Below are 22230 nucleotides of genomic sequence, written 5' to 3'. Positions count from 1 at the left end.
CTTATGAAATAGCAGTGAATCCAGTCACCCCACACTTGCTCTTTCCACAGAGGGACAGGCAAGATTCCCCTGAAACAGAGAAACATCACGGCTCCACCGAGGTCTCATGAAAGAAAAAGCGGTGGCTCGAATACATGAAGACAGAGCAAACAGCCACTCCCCATTCTCTGCTCTGAAGGAAGGCTGGGCATGAGGATGCTGATTAAAACTGGCCTCTTGCTGTTCAGGCAGAAATCTTTTCCAAACAATAGAACCTGCCAGGATTCAGGGCACCTGGCTTTGTACATGTGCTGCAAATGAACAAGGCTGTCCCCCCCAAAAACCCTACATTTCATCACCAGTTTAACTTCTTAACAGGAACCTCCACTGCAGTTGGTGATTCACGTTTAAAAAAGGTAATAACACAAAGGCAGAAAGCAGTGAAGCTTGGTGGGTGTCCTTGGCGGGTGTCCCCCTCCTCAGCTCAGCTCTGGACCGGTGCAGCCTAGCACCTCACGGCTGCACTTTGGCTTTCCCTTCCATGGGCTTTCCATGGATATCGCTTGACTCTCAACATTTCCCCGCAGTCTCAACAACAGATTTCCATGCTTTGAGGGTGGAAAAGTGAAACTATTTAGAAACAGCCTCAAAGCACGCAAAGCAGAGGAAGAGCTAACACATATTTAGCCCTTCAAAAGCTTAATTTCGGCAAGGGGACAGTTTGCTTCAGTCATACAGCATCTCCACCGAAGCAAAATGCTGCAGCCATGATTTTTCCACAGTGCTGTAGGTGGTACCAGCTGTACTAGGTTAAAGGCAGCACTTCCAACACAGATAAGTCATTTCTAATAAACAGAAATTGGAAAAGCCTCCAGCATCAAAACAATATTAAAGATTGAATCCTTCTGGGAAAGACACGTGGTATTTGTCTGGTAAAATTGCTGCCAGCCATCCGACACTGTAATTGTAGAACATTAAGTTTCATCCCAAATGCCAAACATAAGTGATGCTCCTGTGTGATGTGCCACAGCTTCATTCCCTTCTGGAGGAAATCTAGATCATCTTCAGCAGCACCTGCTGAGCACAGGGTGACCTCAGCCAGCCTCCAGGAGGACATTCAAATATTTGTAATTTGATGTGGCACTGCAGCATTGAGATGACGGGTTTCTATACAGAACATGTAGCTTGAGACTGGTAACCGGTACTGCACCCTTAGCACAGACAGTGGACTGCAGACTTTAATTTTGCTGTAGACAGTTCAGGCCACCCCAGCTCTGTGCAGGGAATTGTCCTGGATAGCTCCAGCTAGGCTCAAAGGCTACAGCTGCACCCGCTGCAGTTGCACAGCCACATGCTAATTACTCTCCTTGTACAGTTAAATTTTCTAAAAGACTAACTCACTTGGGTTTTTAAGCCTTGTTTTCAAAGACGACTTGCAATCAGATTTACAAAAACGCTACAGCAATTTAAAATGTCTGCTGAGATTTATGAAAACACCCAAGCACATTAAGATGCCAAATGTTTTTAAACGTTACCCACGACCCATGCCAGTCTTACGTCCAAGGTCTGGCAGGATCACCCAAGGGAACTCCAGATTTTCTGTCTCTGTTTCTACTCTCGTTTCTTCCACCAATTACTACTTTTCCTTCTGGGACACGTACATTTATTCTCTCTTAAGTAGTACAGCCTATGATCTAGGCCCAAGGTATGTCTTTGGGTCCTGATATTTTAGGGAAGCATGCTCTGATTTGGAAGATCAGTCCTGTATTCACCGTGGGAATATTATGTTGTATGCCAATGACAATAAATGCTGGCTGGCATTTGGCAACCTCAAAGCTCTCATGAACCGTTTCAGAGAGCTTGGCTGCTCATCCATTCACCATGCAGTTGGTTAAGTGGGTGGCCTGACAGTCACAGTAGCGCAGCTTCTCTTTCTGGTGACAGCTTTAGGACACCATTTCTTAAATCAAGACAATGCCTTTGAAGTTACTGAGAGGAGAAGGCAACACTGGCTTTGTTACCGCAATCAGAAATGCAAGTTGAAATTATGCATGCTAATTGTAAAGACCGTTGCCATGTAATTAGCATATATAGTCTGTACCCAAATTAAGAACTCCCTTGGAAGCTTATTATGTCCTAATATATACCCAGCACGTATATCCATATAGCTGCGCTCTGACCCGTCCTTGCATTTCTTAGCAGCTGCGAGAAGCTCTGTGAAGATCAATGCTAATCTAGATGAACAATGTGTCTTCAGAAGTCTGGCCCACATACTGGCCACTAGGCAACATGTGTAAGGACTCCAGGTTGATGTAGCTGTCACTTATCGAGAATCCCGTTAAAAGCAGACACCGCTGGCATGCATCCACATCCACCCAGAACTCCTCATGCCGCTCTTCACGCCCTGGTCACCTGCAACCTCTGACGCTTCCTTCAAAGCTTCAGGTATGTGCCTACATCTTACATTTTAACAATTGTCACGTCTTCTAGGCTGATATCAGGCTACCACACAGCCCACCTGATGGATCGGGGCTTAACCCGGCTCTGCTGCATCTTGCCTTTGCGGGCAGAGAGCGCAGGGGAAGGCGCAGGCTGTTCGGCCACGTGTAACCATCCCCAGGCCGCCTGCATCCCACCCATTGTCCAGGACTGCAGTAGACCAGCCTCAAGGGAAGGCTAATAGGAACGGTCAGCGGTACGGCTTAGATTTTATCCGACATTATTTCAAGAGTATAATTGCAAACATGGCAGCCGAACATGCAGCACGTGCCTTGGGACCATGGGATCAGCAGAAGACAGATGGGTACTATCCACTGCTGCCTCCCATTTCTATGTTCTCAGTTTTGTGTGCCTGGGGTCACTGCAACCTTGAAACCTCTGTCTTATTTTTCTTTACAGTCTTCTTTGTACTTTTCAATAACATTCATTAGAAACTGCTTCGGCTTTGCGTAACAAAAACCTGTGCTTCGCACAAGTAAACAAAATTAAATCAAAGTTGTTAAACAAACATCATAAAAGCTGTGCTATTAATTACATTTCTGTGACTGTGTGACAAGGTAAGCCAGACTAGTCAAAAACAGGCCCTCAAAGACATAGTCACTGAGACCAGTCATAAGAGGAGGCATGAGAAGTATCCAGCTCTCGTGCCTCGGTATCTTGGTGCCAGCTAATAGACAGACCAGCAGAATGTACAGCAGCCCATAATCCCACCTGGCATAAATAAATGCAAATCCTGGAGATGAACTGCATTGTTCCTCTACCTGAATTGGGACCTGCTAATCCAAATATGCTCTGAGTATCACTGTTACACGAGTAGCAGGTGCTCATCAGCTTTTACAGACAGAAGCTGCTTGTCTAAGACTCCCGTGTATTTGGTAGTTTGGCCATTTCCTAATTAAGCCCCACGTGCTGCTGCGGCTCCGATACTGCAGACAGTGCTAGAGGCAGCTGCAGTAAGGAGCTACTGGAAAATGATCTTTTATAAAGAGCAGGTAATACTAAGGAGGAAGAGTCCATAAAGGGACTCCTTCATGTGCATGCACACACACAGATGGCAGGTCCAAGTGGAGAAGGATGAATCCCCACGGCTACCGAGACTACAGCCAGCCCTGCCTCACCCAGGAGCCTCCACTCATTGCTGAAACAATCCTCACCTATGCAAGTTCACGCAGAGCAAAAACAAGCCATCGTCAAAGAACATCTCAGCTCCCAAACTCTCCAGTCAGCTGCAAGCAAAGATTTTTGGCATCATGCTGTTGTTTTTACAAGTCCCTTAAGTCTGAAGAATTCTTTACAGACTCTCCCAAAATATCAGGTGTTAACCTGTACATCATCATCTCTTCCGGTGCACGGGGATTTTGTCATTTGACTTTCACAGGATTTTTTACACCTACATTTCATCTTTTAAAACCCAGGCTAACACACAGGCTCACGCAGTGTTTTTCACACTATCGGTCTCATTGCATTTAGTTAAGTACGTAGTCTGGCTTCTTCAGGTAAATACTGCATTCCTGCATAAAATTCCACAGGCACACTAAATGCAGCACGTCCAATTTATCATGTAACTGTGTTCGTTTCTTCTTATGAGCCTCCACTTTGTTCATTCATTCACAGTACCTCTTTGTACCTTGATATCGAGAAACAAGCCTTAGATTAACACTTTTTTAACATCTTTATATGTACAGCAAACACCTGCCAAAGACACTCTCCAGTCTCAGATAATACACGGTGAATAATCTTCCTATCTCTCTTTACACCTGTGTAATTTCACTGACTTTAAATAGATCTGCTTGTGTTTCATGCAGGTAGAGAGGTGAAGCAAGCCCAGTGGAATAAGGCCAGTTGAAGGAGTGTCGCTCACTGAAGGGTGGGGCCAATGAATTCAAGGAATTATCTGTTACAGCAGCTCTTCACTATTCCAAAACAGACAAGGAGCATTCAATCCAAACGCTTTAGGAGAACTAGAAGTAGGAATAAAGAGAATTTAAGTGCAGTAGATGTAAACGAACACACAAGAGCCTCCAGAACCTGCGCTTAGCAAAGATGCTCCTTCTACAATTCTCCTAAAAGCTCCTGGTTTTTCCATCTCTCCACTAAGATTTAATGGAAGAGCAATATTGAGACGGCTCTGCCAAGTTTAATTATTTTTAAACCATGTGCTAAAGTCCATTTCCTAATGCATTGTAAAGCTGTTATATAAACAAAGAAAATCCAATAATTATTAATCAAATTGTTTTTCAAATCCAGCCATTTTCATCAGCCTGTGAACAGTGGGGGCTGAATGAAGATGCGGCAGGGTCAGCAGCCTGTTATTTAAAGGCTTTGGGTTCAATTTTCCTTTTCAGCCATAGACTTTCTGAGCAAATCACTTATTTTTACCCAAACTTTACTTCCTCAGCTGTAAAATGTTGCAAGACAACTAACTGAGATCCTTAGACACCAGGGTGAGTGGAGTAAAAGAAGGGCTATTTATGTTTTCAAATCAATTAGTATAAAAAATAGATGAAAATCTAACACTATCTGATTTGCTGCCTAATTTAACAAATGCTTGCGACTGAATTAGATTGCCCAGGTATCTCTGTGTGTCACTACGGTTTGGCTGTAACAAATTGCAACAGAATTAATACAAAATACAATTACCATATGTAAGTGTTAAAAAGGCACTGCTTTATCACCTGATAACGGGGACACACTGCTCTGTAGTTTGCTCCTCTCTGGTTTCTAGGATGACTGAAAGTAACAGTCTGCATGGGCAAAAGACAATGAAGGGGTGGGGTGAGTTTTAACATTAAGCTGCACTTACAATTTTTTATGACTCTGTTTACTATAAATGAGAAGGCATAAAGCCTCCTGCATTCCATTATTAGCATGGAAGGAGTCACCTAAGCACCAAGGCAGCTCTCAGCCCAACAAAATGGTAAATCGGGGTAATTTCACCATGGTGTCACCATTTTCTGTAATGGTCCAGTGCCCTTAAGAATGGAAGACAGGGGAGTGCAGGGACACATCCCTGTTCACAGTTGCTTATACACTCAGAGCTGTGCCTCAGCAGCCACCCCGCCCGCGGAATGCCTCAAGTGTGCCACCAGGATCCTGCCCTTGAGGCCAACAGCTCACTGCCCTAACAGTGTGGCTGCAGCACCAAGAAAGGGCAATGTCCTTCTCTTGCTGAGATGAACCCAGCAAACCTCAGATTTTCCCTGTTTCAAGGCTCCAGTTCAGAATGTCCTTTCTGTTTGGAAAGTCATTGATGCTGCATAAGCATATGCTCCTCTGGAGCCCTCAAGTAATAAAAGAAGGAAAGAGCACACTGGCAAAAAATGTGCAAATGTAAGTATCAGGCTCAGCCTGTCCCCACCTTTTTACAGCCAGAGTTGAAAATCAGTTCATGGTTCAGCCTGGGGCTGTCGCAGAGCTTGTGATGTCTACGTAAGGGGAAAGCACAGCCAGAAACAGAGCCCTTCCCGTACCTTCTGATTCCCATCCTGTCAGATGCTGAGCACTCCCAACCCCTCCTGAAGCCAACACAGCTCAGAGGGAGAACTCAGCTGGCTTTCACTAATAGTTGAAAGCACACTGACCTCCCTCCAGAGCAACAAATTCGACACTGAACTATACTCTTTTTATCAGTATTAAAACATACTATTCGTGTAGTTACACTCAATGCTAGGCTAAAATCAATTCAGTCATGCACAGTCCAGCCATATCACAAGCAGTAGCAATACCAAAGACTAAGGCTGTGATAAGAGCAAGATGATTTATTATATACTGAAGAAGAAGAAAAAAAAAAAATCATTTTCATCAAGTATTCCCCCATGAGGGTCAGTACAATATAAAGAAAATAAGGATAAATGTACAAAACCAACCTGACAAGAAAGCTCCAGATGAAACACATTCAAAGCACTTGCAAATGATATTGCTGGACAGATGCAGAAGGAAATTAAATCAAATAATTTTTCCCCTGTAAAACACAGACTGAAAAACTGATTTGATTTTTAAAAATCCACAGTCCTGCCTTTACCTGCAGATACTTCAGGAAAAAAAGATACAGTTTTAGTTGTGATACATTCTTTAAAGGAGAGATTCCCAGAACTACTGTTTGACCACATTTATTTCAAAGTGGATTTTATTTTCACTTCCAACTTTATGCAGAGGGCAATGAAACCAGCCCAGCTCAAAACAACAGGAGCTTAGCCGCTAACTTCAAAGAAACTAAACTTCAAATGTCCATACGTCTCCATTTTCTGTTAATCCTTTGGCAACCATGGCATTTGTTTTTCCATAATCAGCAACAGATGTCCATCTCATTCAGAGCATCCTTGTATATAAGGTTGCAAAATTTAAGAAAAAACACAGAACAAAAAACACATACATGAGAAGACATCAGCAGTATGAAATTCCTGAAGGGTTTCAAGGCTTGCTCCTACTCAACGAAAGTCAATGTACTTCAAACTATTCTAGCTCGAACAAGACCAAATCCTTGCAGAACCAGATACACATTCCTCAAAAAGCAAAACCTTAAGAGTGTTGCAACCCAAACATAGGAGTCGGAGACAAATCTCAGCAATGTACCTTGCCTGGCCCTAGCCAACATAATATATTTAGCTAGGGTGTTTCATTTACTCCTGACTTGGGCAAGATTCCCATTAGTTACGGTGAGAGTATTACTTAAGTAAAGTAGCAAAAGGACGTCATGCATTAGTAAGCTAAAATATGAATCCGTGCTTATGGCAATAGCCTTCCCTTCTAATGCCCTATAATGGGCATCTAGAAAAGGAAAAAAGACAAGAAGCTTTACAGAAAAAAAAAAAATCTGCATTTTGTTACACTGATGACCATCCTAAGCAACTCCACAGAAGTTTTCAGGATTCCTTTTGACGTACATGAAGAAAGCAAAAAGTCAAAAATAGACCAATGTTAGGCAAGATTATAACACATTTACTCATTAGTGCAGAATGCAAAATAACAGCTAACGCTTAACACAAACAAAATAGTATCACTTTCATACTCCTCACAAATACACGGATTCCACAGTTTACTTCCTTGTCGTAAAAGAAATGCTTAAATGTAGTATGAACTTTATGTGTGTCTAAAAATATCACCCCAAATTACCAAAGGAACCATTGCAGGGGAAAAAAATAATAATTTAGAAATCAACATTTAAGAGTGAGTTGCAAGGAAATACCTATTTGGTTGGGCATGAAAAAAAAGCAAAGATGATCCATCGGTTGGATTTGGGGATTTCGTTGGTTTTGGGGTGGGTTTTGTTGTTTGGATTTTGGTTTGTTTTTGTTTTTGTTTTTTTTTTTATCCAGGGAAAGAAAATAATACATATGTGGGAGGGAAAACATTTTCACAAATATAATAAATACCTGTTCTGATCCAAAAGCAAAGTGCGATGTAGAATTTTCCACTTAAACAAAAACAACCTACAGAATAATGCCTTAAATATTAACAAATCAATTAGTGGTCAGCATAGTAAAATAAATATGAACACATTGATTTATGTTTTGTTTCTAGCAGCAAAGGTCATTAACCTACTGGCCAATGAGACAGCTTCACAGAAGTCCTGTTTCTTGGGTTTGGTACTTTGTTTAACATAAGAAAAAGACTTATTGGGCCTGGAAAATGGTACTACAGCTGTACGGTATTCTCTCCAGCCCATCTACATCAAATAGGGTTTGGCCAGGATGCGTTTTCAATACGTGTTTTGAACACTGATTTGGAGAACAGCTTTCACCAAAAAAAATAAAATCAGGATCCACCCAGTTTCTCATGCTGGCAAGTATGAGTTTGGATCCTCCTGAACCCTAATGATATTTGTGTGAGGTGTGGTGTTTTCTCTTTGCAGTCAACCATCTTCTATGCTAGAGGCAGAGCAGGAAGATCACAAACTGTTTAGCAATGCTGAAGAGGGAGAGGAAAGATTTGATCACTTGTAGGGAACGGCCGCAACAGAGCACTGGGACAAAGTGAGTCTCAGCTGCTTCTCCCAGCAAGAAATATCTTCCCTCCCATGTAGGAAACCTGTCCTACTCTTGTTGCTTCAGTTCCACTGTCTGCTTTGTACCTGCTGTATAATCCACCGCTTTGAAATTCTCAGGGTGACAACATTCACTTGTTGTGCTCCCTTGAATGAAACAAAGCAGATACAGGCCTCCCTGTTCAGGGCAGACTCAAGCCATTCCTCAAAACGGAACTCAGCCCCGCGCGGAGAGGAGCCTGCAGGAACAGCTCCCTGCACCTCCCTCTCACACCGCCCCAAACACACCAGCACACTGGTGTGCTGTGGCGCCTTGTACCAGCTGTCACCAGGAGGGAACACCACATGGAGCAAACTGTGTTTTGACACCTTTGGCAGTCACTGGAAATGCCAAATGAGGAGCAGATTGCTGGGCTGGGAGCAGATGCAACAACCAAAGCAAAGTAGCGAACAGTTCATTTTGGGGACACATGAAAGCAAGCAAAAATGCCTTCTTGGGCCTAGCAATAAGCTAGACAACACCAGTACCTACAGCTCCTCCAGCTCATCTGTCACAAAGTGGTGGTTTTCTGCTACTAATTGCAGCCTATGAGAAATGCCATGCTTTCATTTACAGCAAGAGGAATGTCTAACCATAATGTAGGGATCACTCCAGCGAAGCACACTGTGGTAAGGCTCATCCAATCCCCTCTGTCCCTGCACAGTGGCGTCAGGCTAGCAAAACAAAAGACAGAACACAAAGAGAAAACCAGAGCCCTTCTTTGACTGCAAAAGATGAAGGGAAAAGGCTGACAACAGATTTTTGCAAGGGGAATGTTCTTCAAGGCTACACAGAGGGTGAGCCAGGGGCACGAAAGCACAGAAGAAACAGACTTACAGGCCATCAAAACTGCTCAGTTAGTTCTTTGCAACCTGGGCACCTGTCCTCCTACCTTCTAACGTGCGCCAGCGCACAAACCCTATTTAAGTGGACTTTGCACAAAGGAGGGGAGGGAATCCCATTCAAGAGGATGTCCATTGCACTCCTTGTATCTGCAGGGCAAGGATCAGCATGGAATGATGTAGGGGGCTATTTTCGACTACTGTGCAAGAGCTTACCTTGCCCAGATTTAGGAAGGCTGCATTAAGGTTGCATGGCTACCTGATGGTCAGATAGCTAAAGATAACAATACTCTATTTCTGAGGAGCAGCCAAGTGCAACAAACCTTTCTGAGATGGACTAAAGAGATGAATTAAAACTATCTGGATTTTTTGTTAGTTTACTCATTTTTTTTGTTTTTTAAGGCAAGCAGAAAGTCCCTCTGGAATGCAAGAGGCAAGATCAGAATGGCAAAAAAAAGGGGGTGGAGGAGCTACCTTCAACATTATGCACTAGGTAAAATTTATCCCTGGTAAAATGCTACTGAAACCAAAGGAGCTGCACCTCGTTCAATGTACTGCCTAGAGAGGAGTGACAGACAAGCCATGATGCTTCCTTTATCCCCTCTCTGCACCTGCCACTGAAGTCAAAGAAGCTATACCAGCGTACAGCTGCAGCAGCGCCGTGGTGAATCGGGTCCAACAGACTTTACAAACATGCTGCACTTGCCACTGAAGCCAATGTTTTAGAAACACTGTGAACTGGATTCCAATCACAGCTCCTCACATCTACCCAAATGAGTGGAAAAATAAATGTCAGCCCTACTTCTGCTCTTTATCCCCTTTCTACTTTTGCTAAGGAAAATCAAGAGACACACCCCCACTTTGGGTTTGTGTACGCTTACAAAGTTGCTTAACAAATTTCATGAATACTTCGGTCTGGCCAAAAAGCTGTTATTCAAACAACCGTCATCCTTGACATTCACATCCTACCTAACTTTAGACTTCTGATGGTCCCTAAAACAGTGAAGTTCACATCAAGGAATGGAATTAAAACCCATCCTGAGAAGGGAAAAGAAAAAGGGGAAAAAATTCATTCAGTATCGGTAGCTCTAGTCCAAAGGAGCATTTCCGCTCTCCTCTATAACACCCGTCGGGCTTTCTCCAGGGAAAGGCATGGAAGTGGGACATACCGACATCTGCTCCCCAAGGTCCGGGCAGCCCTGCTCTCCCAGAGCAATAAAGCTTCAGGCCAGAGACTCAACACTTGCCCTCTTCTACACCAGTATGCAAAGAAATTACAGCTGACAGCTCCTTCCAACCTATTCTTAACCCTACTCGGTCTAAGGCAGAACACGTCTCATCTGACCAGGTTTGCTTTCCAACTCGCATCATTAAGCCACTGAGATCCCCACAGACTCTCTTCAGGGAGATGAGCTACACCCATGGTGCATTAAGGTGCCCAGCCAACAAACTGAGAATTTTTTTTCATTGTTAACTGGTAGAAGAGAGTATTTCTGAATGGGGCTAATCAGCTGATATCCAATGTCAGATGTTCAGAATGAAATCTGCATTGCAGAGGAAGCGGTAAGAGGCAAGACCCTCCAAGGAGGAGAGGTAGCACAGCCTTTCTACAAAGATTGGAAAGAACCTACTCTGGGCTGTAATGGGGGCCACAGGCAGCAATTTGTGGACAAGTACACCACCTACTTCACACCTTCACAGGCCCCATTCCTGCTCCTCTTTTACAAGCTGCACAGAGATTCAGTCTGCTGTAGGGAGGCATTCTGGAGCACTGCTCTGTGGTGTGCAAAAAGGGGAGTGGGCTTTGCACATGGTCCACCTGTGTGGTAGAACCACAGAAGTTCCCAGCACTTCTTGGGCTTTGCATATTCATGCAGAAGGCTGGGGAGAAGACAAAGTCCTCCCCGGCACTCAATGCAATGAAGAGCCTTAGAAAATTAGCAAACAAACATCAAAAACACTTCATGTCCTGCACAGCATCATCCTGCCAGCTATGATAGAAAGAAAATCTAACCATACCATTAAGTTTGCAGGTGTTACATGTATAGCTCGAGAGCATACTCCTACCAAATGGAGCACAAAGCAGGGCATGTGGCAAACAGCAGGCGAGAGACAAGCTGCTCTATTTGCAAACTACTGCCACGGGTGGCGCGTCATTGTACGTAGCCTAGGTTCTCCATCTCATTCCTATACCGCTGTTCGGACACCTTGCTTTTATGCTGTTTGCTTTCTAAGTGTTGTCTGAACTCCATCTCCTCGCTGGCCCCGGCGTTGCACATGGAGCAGTAGAACTGGCCGCTGGGGGTGACACACATGGCCAGATCCCGAGGAATCCTCTGGCGTGAGCGGGGATTGAAGTAGGGACCTGAGGAGTCAACAGAAAAGCCTGTTTTATCTATAAGAAAGAAAAGCTTGAGGCAGCTCAGTGACAACTTCCAAGTCCAACTAATGATTAAAAAGCAGCCAAAGATTAGCTTCTTTAACTGGTTAGTCTGAATCTTATTTTCCCACACAACTTCCCTGCTGACATCCAGATTTGCAAGGGTGTAGCACAGAGGGGAGCAAAACTTGCTGGTATTTTCCAGAGCAGTAGAGTGGGCTTAATGCCCCAGTCTTATTAAGAACCAATAGGGCTCTGAAAATTAGGAGTCTAATCATTTAAGTGCTAATTCATTTTTTTTCTTAATCTTCCAATTCCAGAATTAGAACAGTCTTTTGAATACAATAACCTGCCTCCATGTAAAATTATCACAAAACAATATTTAATACAACTTTAAAGGATTTATCTTTTCCACATGGCAGTGGTTAGAATGACACTATTAAACCAAGCTTCACCAGGAACCAGGTTTTCAGCTAACGTGCTCATAACACAACTTAAAATGAAGAAGAGAAACAGATACTGGGCCGGTACATACATATATATATAAACACACTTTAAATCATAGTAGAGGCAAAGCTGGTATCTAACACCTGAGGAAGGACTACACTCTAGGAACAGATGGTCTTAGAGGGAGGCTAACATGCTGTCTCATTCTGGTCATGGAAGTGCAAGTACAGGTTGATGTGCTACAGTAGGAGTCAAAGCACCTGGCCACTTGCCAAGAAAATAAAGCAGGAAAATTGTCACCACTTAGAGCAGCCTTAGAGACAGGCAGATGGTAAATTAAGTTACAAACTGAGAAACCAAACTAACAAGCAGGCTGACAAAACAAAGCAACTTCAGCAGCTGGGAAAAAACATGCAGACTTGAAGAAGCATCAGCAGAGCTAGGACCAGCTCCTTTCACAACCTGTTTCTGCTAAAACAGACCTCAGAAACAAAAGAAAAACAAGACTGTTTATTATTATTATTCCAACTATAGAACAGATGCAAGCTTCCAGTTACCTGTGTTGTTCTGAACTGTATACATATTTCTTCTGCTCTGCATCATCTTATATTCATTCCCTTCTTTCCTTGCCCTTCGTTTGCCTAGTTCTGATGCATCCCTGAAGATTAAACAAATATGAACAGTTGCAATTCAGAGTTTTCTGAGAAAAAGACTGCCAGAGACACTGCCACATGCTTTCAGCCTGAGCGTGAAGTTGAACAATACCTACGAGAATGAGTTATTCTGTGCTTCTGCAAGACGCAGCCGTTTGGCGTGATTTTTCCCTTGGTAGTGAGCCTGTGCCACAGCCGGAGAACTAAATGAGGCATCACAAAGCTTGCAGTAATCATTCTCTGTGGCCAAGATCACTCTGCCACCTGGTTTACTTGATCCCATCTAGCAGCAAAGGGAGAGACAGCATGTGAAACACAAGAAGGTTAAATCATTGAAATATTTGAATCACAGGGAGTGAGACCAGTATCTTCATCAGGCAGCAAGCCAGCCGGAATTAGAACATATGGATTAGGACACTCAAGTTCTTCTCAAAGTATTCTTACCAGAACTTCATTATCCCTGCCTCAGCCTCCAGGAGAACCTGCAAATTCCCTGAGATCTAGGCAAAGCCCTGGCCTCAGATGGAGAAGAAAGCAATTTGAACACACACCTTGTACCTCTGCAATAGCTACAGAGGCTTGTTTGCTTCACAGCTCTAACTCCTCTGCCCCTGACTGCTGGGAACTGATGAGCAATGACTTTCACACTGAGGAAGATCCACCGAAAGGTAAAAGTGCTCCTCTCTCCTATTTACAATGTACCTAACCTCTCCACAGCACCCTGTCTGCACACAGCACCCTGACCACACTAAGAGATAAAAAAAACAATAGCTGAGCTGCCAAACCTCTGACCTGTACCCTTCAGGTAGGAGGACACCTGGATCAAGACTTCAAAGGAAGGACCCAGCCTCACAAGAGTAGCTCCTGCCATATGAAGGATACCTTGACTGTCTAGGCAGACCACAGCCCGATCAGAGCAGCAACCGTGTCTCCTCAGTGTGTATCATCCAGAGAAAAGCGCTCTGTAAACAGTGCGGCAGCAGTGAATCATACAGCCATGTCACTGTGGACTTGCCAACTCGAGTTTCTTTCATGTTTCCTTTGTCACTGTTCAAGCTTATAGACACAGACACACCCACAGTTCTGACTTCTACATTACATGAATCCTCGCACAGCCCCAGAGTGGTCTTTTTATTGCCACGGACCATTTTCTCCATTAAAAACCACATCAGATACCCCAGCAGGTATAGGACTCGCATCCCACTACTTAGGACTGGACCCCACACCATCTCGATTCAGTTCTGTGAGCTGCAAAGGCATTTTACATGGGACTGAGTCTCCCACTGGTGGCTCCGACAGCATGTATAACAATCTGCCACTTATGGCAAACGCTCTTTGCTTTTCTACAGACAACACAGGCTGATGCTTTGGGAAACAACAGGCACAGCTTCAATCCCTGCAGCTCAGCTGTGGTTCCCTGCACAGTCACTTGCAAAAGCCAAGTTAGCTGTTAAGTCCCATGACAATGAGAAGTGATGAATTCTAGAAAAGAAAGCAAAAATCACTTCTTTTGCCTCTAATGTGCCCAAGACAGAGTTAATCTGGATCACTGAGGGAACAATCCCTTCACCCTACACACAGGAAGCAGCACTTCAAAAGGGAAAACAAGAGACAAGAGAGTTAGCTAACAGCCCGGGGCAATGGCCGTAGGAGCACCTAAGCACTTTTCCCAGGTAGGCTTCCTTCACACACTGGAGGGATGACTGTGCAGAGTGAATGCCACACCCTCATGTCCAAATCCAGCTCCAACAATGCTATTTTATACCTGCCCTTAAACAACCACAATCAGCAGCACATCAGACTTACCTAGGAATCAAAGTATTCGCCATGCAGAAATAGAACATTTCAAGTCTAATATTCTGCTGCAAGGGCAGATCAATATCTGCATCTTCAAAGGAAAGCAAACAGCTCACAACAAGCCATTTCCACCATCCTGTGCCACCACAAGGAAAATTCTTTCCCAACACTTGTGGTAATCCTCAAAGCATGAGATCTAGTTATCCTTGTTGGGGGTTAGGTGACAAGCAAGCAGCATGATCTCAGTCACCTTCCCATGCCTTACCTGAGTTGGAAGGGAGACAACCTGAGCTGGGGCAGGCTCAACTGAATTGCTCATCCTGGCAGGTGCTGGACAGCTATTGGCAGCATAGTAATTTCGGAGTTTCTTACTGTGGTTTTTACCCTGGAAAGAGAACAGAGATTAATCACTGCCCTAATAACAGTATCTCACACTGAAAGAAAAAGTAACCAGACACCAAAATGAGAAATGGACATGAAGACAGCACCTCAGGTAAGGAGCTGTCACTCAGAAAATAACAGCTTTGAACTTGAGAGATGCTGGCATCCCCCTCCAAAATGCTCCTCACCTAGCGTGACTGGGCCTCACTTTCAACTGATTTTCTCAAATCAGTAAGATTACAGTTAGTTCCACAATCTATTTCCATTTTGCTTGAAGACAGTATTTTGTATTTTAAACATGAAAGATTAAGTGCTTTCTATATGTTTTTGATAAGCCTGAACACACACACACTTACTTCTTCATGAGATTGCAAGCATGAGCTAAAAACACGAGACTGAAAGTAAAAAACCTTGCTTCATATTTTATTTTCTCTTGGAAAACTTATACTATACATCTTTTTTGTGTATTCTGAAAACCCAACAGAGCTACATGACAATATGTATATGCATTGTGGATACATAGTAAGGCATACATGCAAGTTCTGTACTATAAACTTCTGTCCCCTCATGGCAGAAATACTGCAGTAATCCGACATTAAAGTGTAACACTAATTCAACCTACCCCTTCACTGGCAGGATACCACTTTTTCAGGGCCAACAGCAAATCTGAGATCTGAGTCTTGTGTCCTAAGGATACAGACAACCACTCCTTTGGGTTCACTGGTGGAGAAAGTCACTATCTCCACATTTCACACAAATACAGCACTAGGCAGAGAGGGTGCTAGTAAAATGGGGTAATGCAAGACTGACACATTTGATCTCTCAGCAGAGAAGCATATGGAAATAGTCCCTAACCTATTTCAGACAGGTCAGCCAGATCAACTTGAATAAAATTAATTTGGTCTGAGCTGATGAAAGCATTTGTATAAATGCCCCCACCAGATCAGTGGTGTGCATAACCTCAGAAAAGAGACTGCGATAAGCACATTGCAGCAGTCCCCTTTCCAAATGGCACAGCTGGATCCAGCAGAAAACATCCGTCCAGGCCTTACCAAATCATGTCTATGGAATGAGAAGTTCAATTTTACTGGAAGAGTGTAGAGGTGAAAAACAAATTGCATAAAACAAAGGAAAAAAAATCACAAGTGTTGCTTTTTCACCCAAGCCATCTTGGTACTACTTCTCTGTTCCTGTGAACAATGTTTTTGCAAAACGCTCCAGTGATGACACCTTAAATTTAAGCACTGCAGCATGTCTGGATGGCCAGCAAAATCAGGTAAGGTGAAGATATGTCTACAGAGCAGTTTCAGTCCATTACACGGTGCAGAGGTAGCTCTAGATGAGCTAACTCAAACGCTGTTGCTGGTGCGCAGCCACCTCAACACAGCACTCAAAACCCCCTTGAGAAGCTAAGCTAGTCCTCACGTGTTAGCCTACACTTGGTTCTGTCCCAGCACGGCAACGCTGCTGGCAGTGCAGGTGCTGGCACAGGTGTGTCTATGCAGGCTGCAGATGCAGCAGCCCTGAAAGCTGTGCCTCCTGCTGCTCTTCTTACCTGGTAGTGAGCCTGGGCTTGTTGTGCTGAATTCAGAGTGACATTGCAAAGCTTACAGCACAGAGGCTTACATAGTTCCTCCAGCATAGGGTCCTGCTCCACCACTTTTGCAAGCTCTTCTTCTTGCGTGTGATGAAAGGAGGGCCCCAGTCCAAGAGATTTTGGTGGGGACAGTGGTGAGCTGGCTCTTGGCCTTGTAGCCACTGACATAGGAAGAGATGAAGGCTTCTCAGGATAAGGAAGAAGTCCTGCTTGCTGTAGAAGAATCATTGGCCAGGAAGACTGTGGGCATGCTACTTCTGAAGGATGAGGAATCTTCTTCAGATCTAGACCAGAGAGACACAAGTGCTGAAATAAGCAGTGCTAACAGAAATATCAACAATCCAGAAGACAACTTTTGTAAATTCCTAGGCTCTATGCCTTTTCACAATGCCAAGCAGGATAAAGTCTGTTTATAACACTTTACCCCACAGGAACAGCAGCATCCCAGACAACCAGGGCCAGATTAACAAGACACATGTATAAGAAGTGAATGGAAGTCTGAAATGTAGTTGTTAACACCCCATGGCAGTACCCTGGATGGGTGACGATTCCTAACCACCCACAGTACCTGACTGAAAGCACGCCCGCCCCCCTGCTCCATGACCATGAGAAGACGTGACCTAAAACAGACACAGCACATAAAGCTGTGTTAATGGGAATGGGAAGAATACAACTGTTAGCCACGTCCTCTCTTAGCAGCCTAAGGACAAGCTCACACTTCAAGACCTCACACTCCAAGACCTAAACAAATAGTACAATGTATTACAGCCACTGATGACTTAAAAAGAACCTAAATATTTTGAAGCAGATTTATTTTATATAGGTAGGTATAAAATAGGCCCACACATCCCTCAAAAACTCATGAAGACTTTCCTGAGGAAAGACACTCTACAGTTAACTTTTCCCATGTAAAAATAGAAGAGTGGGAATCAACTTGAGCACACCTTGTTGTACGCAGTCAGCTCCCAAGGGCTCTCTTCCATGGTCTTGTTGAATGACCTTGAGCTATTTCTCATGTTTCCTTCACTAACTACAACCGATGCAACATTTAAAGCTGTAACTTCTCCTGCAAAATGGAGAGCTTATCCCATATTAACCTTTATTCAGTTATTGCTCCGTTAATTCAAGTTCTTAGAACTATCCCTACATTTCCAACAAGGGGTTCTGAGAGGCTTATTTAATTAAAGTTTATAAATCACATCTAAAGCCTGGATGAACATTCCTAGAATAATGCGGAGCAGCGATATTATGAATCAAGGCACAGCTACTTTTGTTAGTGTCTTATTAGCTTCTTATCAAAACAAATCCTGCTCGCTGCTACACTGGGATCAAGAGAAGCATTATCTTGGCCTTTGCAGATCACCTCCAGCTAGGGCTGCATTGGTAGCAACCATGTTTACACTATGGGCTTTGTTCATTTGTTTAAAACAACACTTTGGGAAAATTAGGGAAAGGTAAACAAAATACCACCCAGGAACTTTGCTCTGTAGTTGCTTTTGAAAACAGTTTAACTTCGCAGTCATTTAAGAACCTGGAGAAGCAGACAGCATTTACCTGGGAGAACTTCCGGGATTTTCAATCAGCTAAAATTAGCAGGAGATAAATACCTTGCTACATTCAAGCTATGGAAAATCCCAGTTGATGCCTGCATTTTTAGGTACTGCATTACCTCTGAAAGTCTGGCCCCAGAGGTCTACATTCAATTAGGAAAAATAAAAAATAATTTTTAAAAAATGAGGAAAAAGAAAGAAAATCTGTGGGACTAAAGTGCTCAAGTGACAAAAGCATTTCTGAAATGTTTGCCTCTAAAAACAGACTTCCGAATAATACAAGGTTGGAGGTGGCTCAGATATTACTAGTAACTGAGGGTAAGGAAAAAAAGACAAGGAAAAAAAAAAAAAAAAAAAAAAGAGCAGCATACATTGCCTTGGGGACAAGCTTTTAAGGCTATTATAGAGCCACCAGGAGTTTTCATGTTTTTCAATATCCCTTCACCACCAAGGCTCCGTGAAATTCCATGAGAACTATACATAACATGGTATCACCATAAAACCAAAATCAAAACTGGTCTCATGAAAACTAACTGAAACAAGATAAACTGGAATCCACAACGAAGAAGGAAGAGGACACACAGGAATGGCGCGGTGCAAATCACCCATCAGCAGCGTAAATTCTGCAGTGTTACCTAACTTCTCTCCAACTTTCAGCATATGTGTGCCTGGTTAAACAGAACTACCACAGATTTTACTACCTTTAGTTTCTCAACTAGTACGCGGTAGACAGTCTAATTAATTTCTGTGGGGCTACAGATGGAACACGTTCATATTCATGATGGTTAAATACATCATAACACAGGCCTATCAGAGCAGTTTAGAGCAACTATGCATGCAGGTAAGTGTGCCATCCAATTTCCAAGTTTTAATGCACTACCATAATGGGCTTCTTACCTTAACATGGGAGTAAATTATAGCTAAATACTTCACAGAGCAATATAAAGAGATCCACAGTAAATGGCAATCAGGATCCATCTGCTTAATTTTTCATGAGCGTTTGTTGCACTGAGTCTTCCATACGCAACTGTCACGAATGGGATTTGTCATGTACAAGACAGGGCACAGTGCTTACAGTACTGCATCCACAGGGGAAAAGGTATAATGTAATATTCTTTGAAAATCTTTAATTGTAAGGTCATCTACTGTTTCTTAAAGTAAGTAGTAGTCTGAAGATAAAATTAAGGCTGCATGGGCAATTTTAAGACTAGAACTTCTTGACTTGGCATATGCAACTATGATTTTCTTTTAACAGTGATCCTTCATCCCTGAAAATTGCTCAAATTCTGTTGATTTCTTTCTTGCAGACATCATTCAAAAGAAAAAAAAAATATCACTCAAATTCAGCTCATTTACATGTCCCTTTAACCCTCCACTGCTGGTTGTTAGAGATACCCTGTCCAGAAAAAGGTAACAGGACATCTCCAACGCCTCCTTTCCCTTCACACGAGAAGCTGTAAAATCCTTACTGCACAAAACAGCAACAGAATGAGGAACCTCCACCACTAACGACTCATAACAGTACAGCCCGAGGCAGGGTAAGGGCCCGCAGCTGGCCAGGGTGAGCTGAGGAGACATTCTGCCTCAAGACATCATCTCAGATGTCAGCTGTGCCTCCTCCTACATGCTGCATGGGCTAGGACATACTTTCCTCCGTGCCAGCTGTCTTCAGGTGGATGCACAGTGCCAGGCATGCAGCCCTCCTCACTACTTCCAGGTTGGAGCATCCCAAGAGCAGCACTGAAGGAGAAGACCCAGCCTTCACACCCACAGTACCACAGCCCAGTAGTAGTGAGGCACTGCCGGTGGCACAGATACCAGGGAGCAACCTGCCAGCTGCCAGAAGCACGGTTCTGGGAAAGGAAACTGGCACCGTTTGATGGAGCGGGCACGTACACAATGTGAGCCTCCTGGGCTGTAAGTGAGAAATCTCTGTGCCACGTGCTCCTGCCAGAGGTAGTTTTACATGTGGTTGAGGCAACTAATAACAGTGATAGAAATCTACACAAATGATGAACAAGCTGTGGGTTTTGTGGTTGGGTTTATTTTCAAGACAGGAATAATTTCTTCTCAAATCTACTTGTATCTTGAAACACTGACACCACGTAACCTAACTTTGCAAGGTTTACCTTCAGCCATAGGCTAGGCCTACAGAGCTTCACCCTGAAAAGCAGGGTCGTTTTATAACGCTGCAGGGAGCGAAGCCAGCGGGCCAAAACAAACACACATCGCCTGCAATTCCACCTGAGGGTGCAGGGGCCCCCAACCCTCTGCTGGGGAGGGCACTTATGTAGGGACCCGGACACAGAGAACATTTATCATCCCTTACATCAGCGGGGTATCAGAAACCACGGTGCAAACCCTGGCATCCTAGCAGGCATTCCGGCAAAGTTGCATGCCTTGCAGTCTTGCTGATGGAATCGAAGAGAAAAAAAAAACCACAATACAAACCCAAACCGCAAAAGCCCTGGTATCTACCGCATTGGAATAACTGCAACTGAGCAAGACTTCAAGGCACCAACACACAATTTTGGCAAACGCAGAAACACAACGGGCAGGAAGGCGAGGCAGAGGCAGACGACCGCATCGCCGGAGTAGCTTCAGCGCCCCCGAAAAACGGCAGGAACACGGCGACCCCCCTTCCTCGCCGCAGCCGGCAGAGCCGGCCCCCAGCCCCACTACAGCCCCTGTGGCCCCCGCCCCGCGGCCCGGGCCCCGACCCCCCGCCAGCGCCCCCCGCCGCACCTACCGCGCCGGCGGGGGCTGCGAGCGGCGGCCCCGGCCCCCCGCGGCGCCCGTGGCCACCTTGCCCCCGCAGGGCCGCAGCCGGTGCCCGAGACGGCAGGAGGGCCGGGGCCGGCGACGCGGCCGCCACCGGGACCAGCTGCAGGAAGTGACCGCAGCGCGGCGGGGCGGGGCCGGCGGAGCGCAGGGGCGGGGGGGCGGGGAGCGCGGCGGGTCCTGCCTCCGTGCGCGGCGGGGCCGGGGCGGGGAGCGCTGCCCGCCTGGCGGAGCTGGCCCGGGGGCAGCGCCGGCCCCGCCGCGGGTGACCCTGCCGCGCCGTTGCCCGGCATCATTTCCCCCTCTGGTGCCGGCGAGCTGGCGCTGCCCGTCCGCCCGGCTGCTTCTCAAGCCGTCGCTGGGGCGGCCTGTTCGGCATCGCGGGCTGCAGTGGCGTTGAACGCTCGCTGCACATACCGAACTGCTCGGCTGGTCCCCGAGTTGTACTTTTGTGCAGAGTCATTTATTTATTTTTCTTCTGGTACTACCAGTTTTCGACAGCAGAAACAGCAGTTGACCTGGGTTTGCATATGGAAACTTCTTCATTTTGCTCATGGTGTTTGTAACCGAAGCAAGTTAATTCTCCTTGAGTCACCAAGGACAGCAGCGCGGGCCTCAGCGTTAGGGCAGCACAGGCCTCACTGTTATGGTAGCGCGGGCCTCAGCGTTAGGGCAGTGCGGGCCTCGCCGTGGAGGCAGTGCAGGCCTCGCCATGGCAGCTGGGCCGCCTGGTCCCAAAGCCGCCAAGTGCCTGTTTCTTCCCGTTGTGTTGGAACGGGGAGGTGCTGACGAGTCACTGGAAGCTGACCCCAGCCCCGAGGCTTTACAGTAGCAGTCAGCCAGCCTGCCTAGGAATCCATCAGTTAGCCCCACTCACCGTTACAGGTTTTTGTGAGATCTTATTAAAAAACCCTGACATTTTCGCAATGGGGTACTGCACCAAGCCCTGGGGCATTCCCAGGGAGAGAACTGACCGCTGCCCTCGCCACGTTCACACCTGGTGCCACCGCTTGTGCCATCTCTCCACTGAGGGGACAAACACCCCCTGAGGAGCCCCTGGCGAGCCCAGGTGTCCTGCTGGTCACTCGCCACCTGCGTTCTGCCAGTTGCCCCTCAGTCCGCTCCTCACCGGCGGTGGCCCATGGGCTCCCCGCAAGCTGGGCCAGCCCAGCGCTCTCCTTCCAGGCCCCGTGGGCCCGGCAGTGCCCGTCTGACACCCGCCCTCGCCCTCCGGCCAGTCCGGGCCTTTGCCGGGGAGGCCGCTCCTGCCGAGCAACGCGCTACAGAGATCGCACAGGAAA

The 22230-nt window shown here is 45.4% G+C and overlaps 1 protein-coding gene across 4 annotated transcripts; it reads right to left on the bottom strand.

The window, feature by feature from the left end:
• Positions 1-6221: 6221 nt before the first annotated feature.
• ZMAT3 (zinc finger matrin-type 3) lies at positions 6222-21043 on the bottom strand. Of its 4 annotated transcripts, none has more exons than XM_037406535.1 (6): positions 20894-21043; positions 16557-16882; positions 14886-15005; positions 12940-13106; positions 12728-12828; positions 6222-11708 (listed from the first exon to the last, which is right to left on the bottom strand). In XM_037406535.1, exons 2-6 carry the CDS (start codon positions 16824-16826, stop codon positions 11497-11499), a joined length of 870 nt encoding a protein of 289 aa, XP_037262432.1. In that variant the 5' UTR covers positions 16827-16882; positions 20894-21043; the 3' UTR covers positions 6222-11496. The 4 variants fall into 4 exon arrangements, with proteins under 4 accessions (XP_037262432.1, XP_037262431.1, XP_037262430.1 ...); XM_037406534.1 differs by having other exon boundaries at positions 20898-21043; XM_037406533.1 differs by lacking the exon at positions 20894-21043 and adding an exon at positions 17543-20804.
• Between the last annotated feature and the right edge of the window lie 1187 nt (positions 21044-22230).

The sequence above is a fragment of the Falco rusticolus genome, chromosome 13, assembly GCF_015220075.1.
Source record: "Falco rusticolus isolate bFalRus1 chromosome 13, bFalRus1.pri, whole genome shotgun sequence".
NCBI lineage: Eukaryota > Metazoa > Chordata > Aves > Falconiformes > Falconidae > Falco > Falco rusticolus.
Note: the sequence above shows the minus strand (reverse complement) of the source record. Positions and strands in the feature narration are given on the sequence as shown.

Excerpts from the sequence above, each read along its gene's own strand:
- ZMAT3 (XM_037406535.1), bottom strand. The coding sequence starts at position 16,826 with ATGATTCTTCTACAGCAAGCAGGACTTCTTCCTTATCCTGAGAAGCCT. Across the intron at positions 13,107-14,885 it reads TTGTCTCCCTTCCAACTCAG|ATGGGATCAAGTAAACCAGG; the intron begins GTAAGGCATGGG and ends CTTTGCTGCTAG. Across the intron at positions 11,709-12,727 it reads TACAGTTCAGAACAACACAG|GTCCCTACTTCAATCCCCGC; the intron begins GTAACTGGAAGC and ends TTGACTCCTCAG.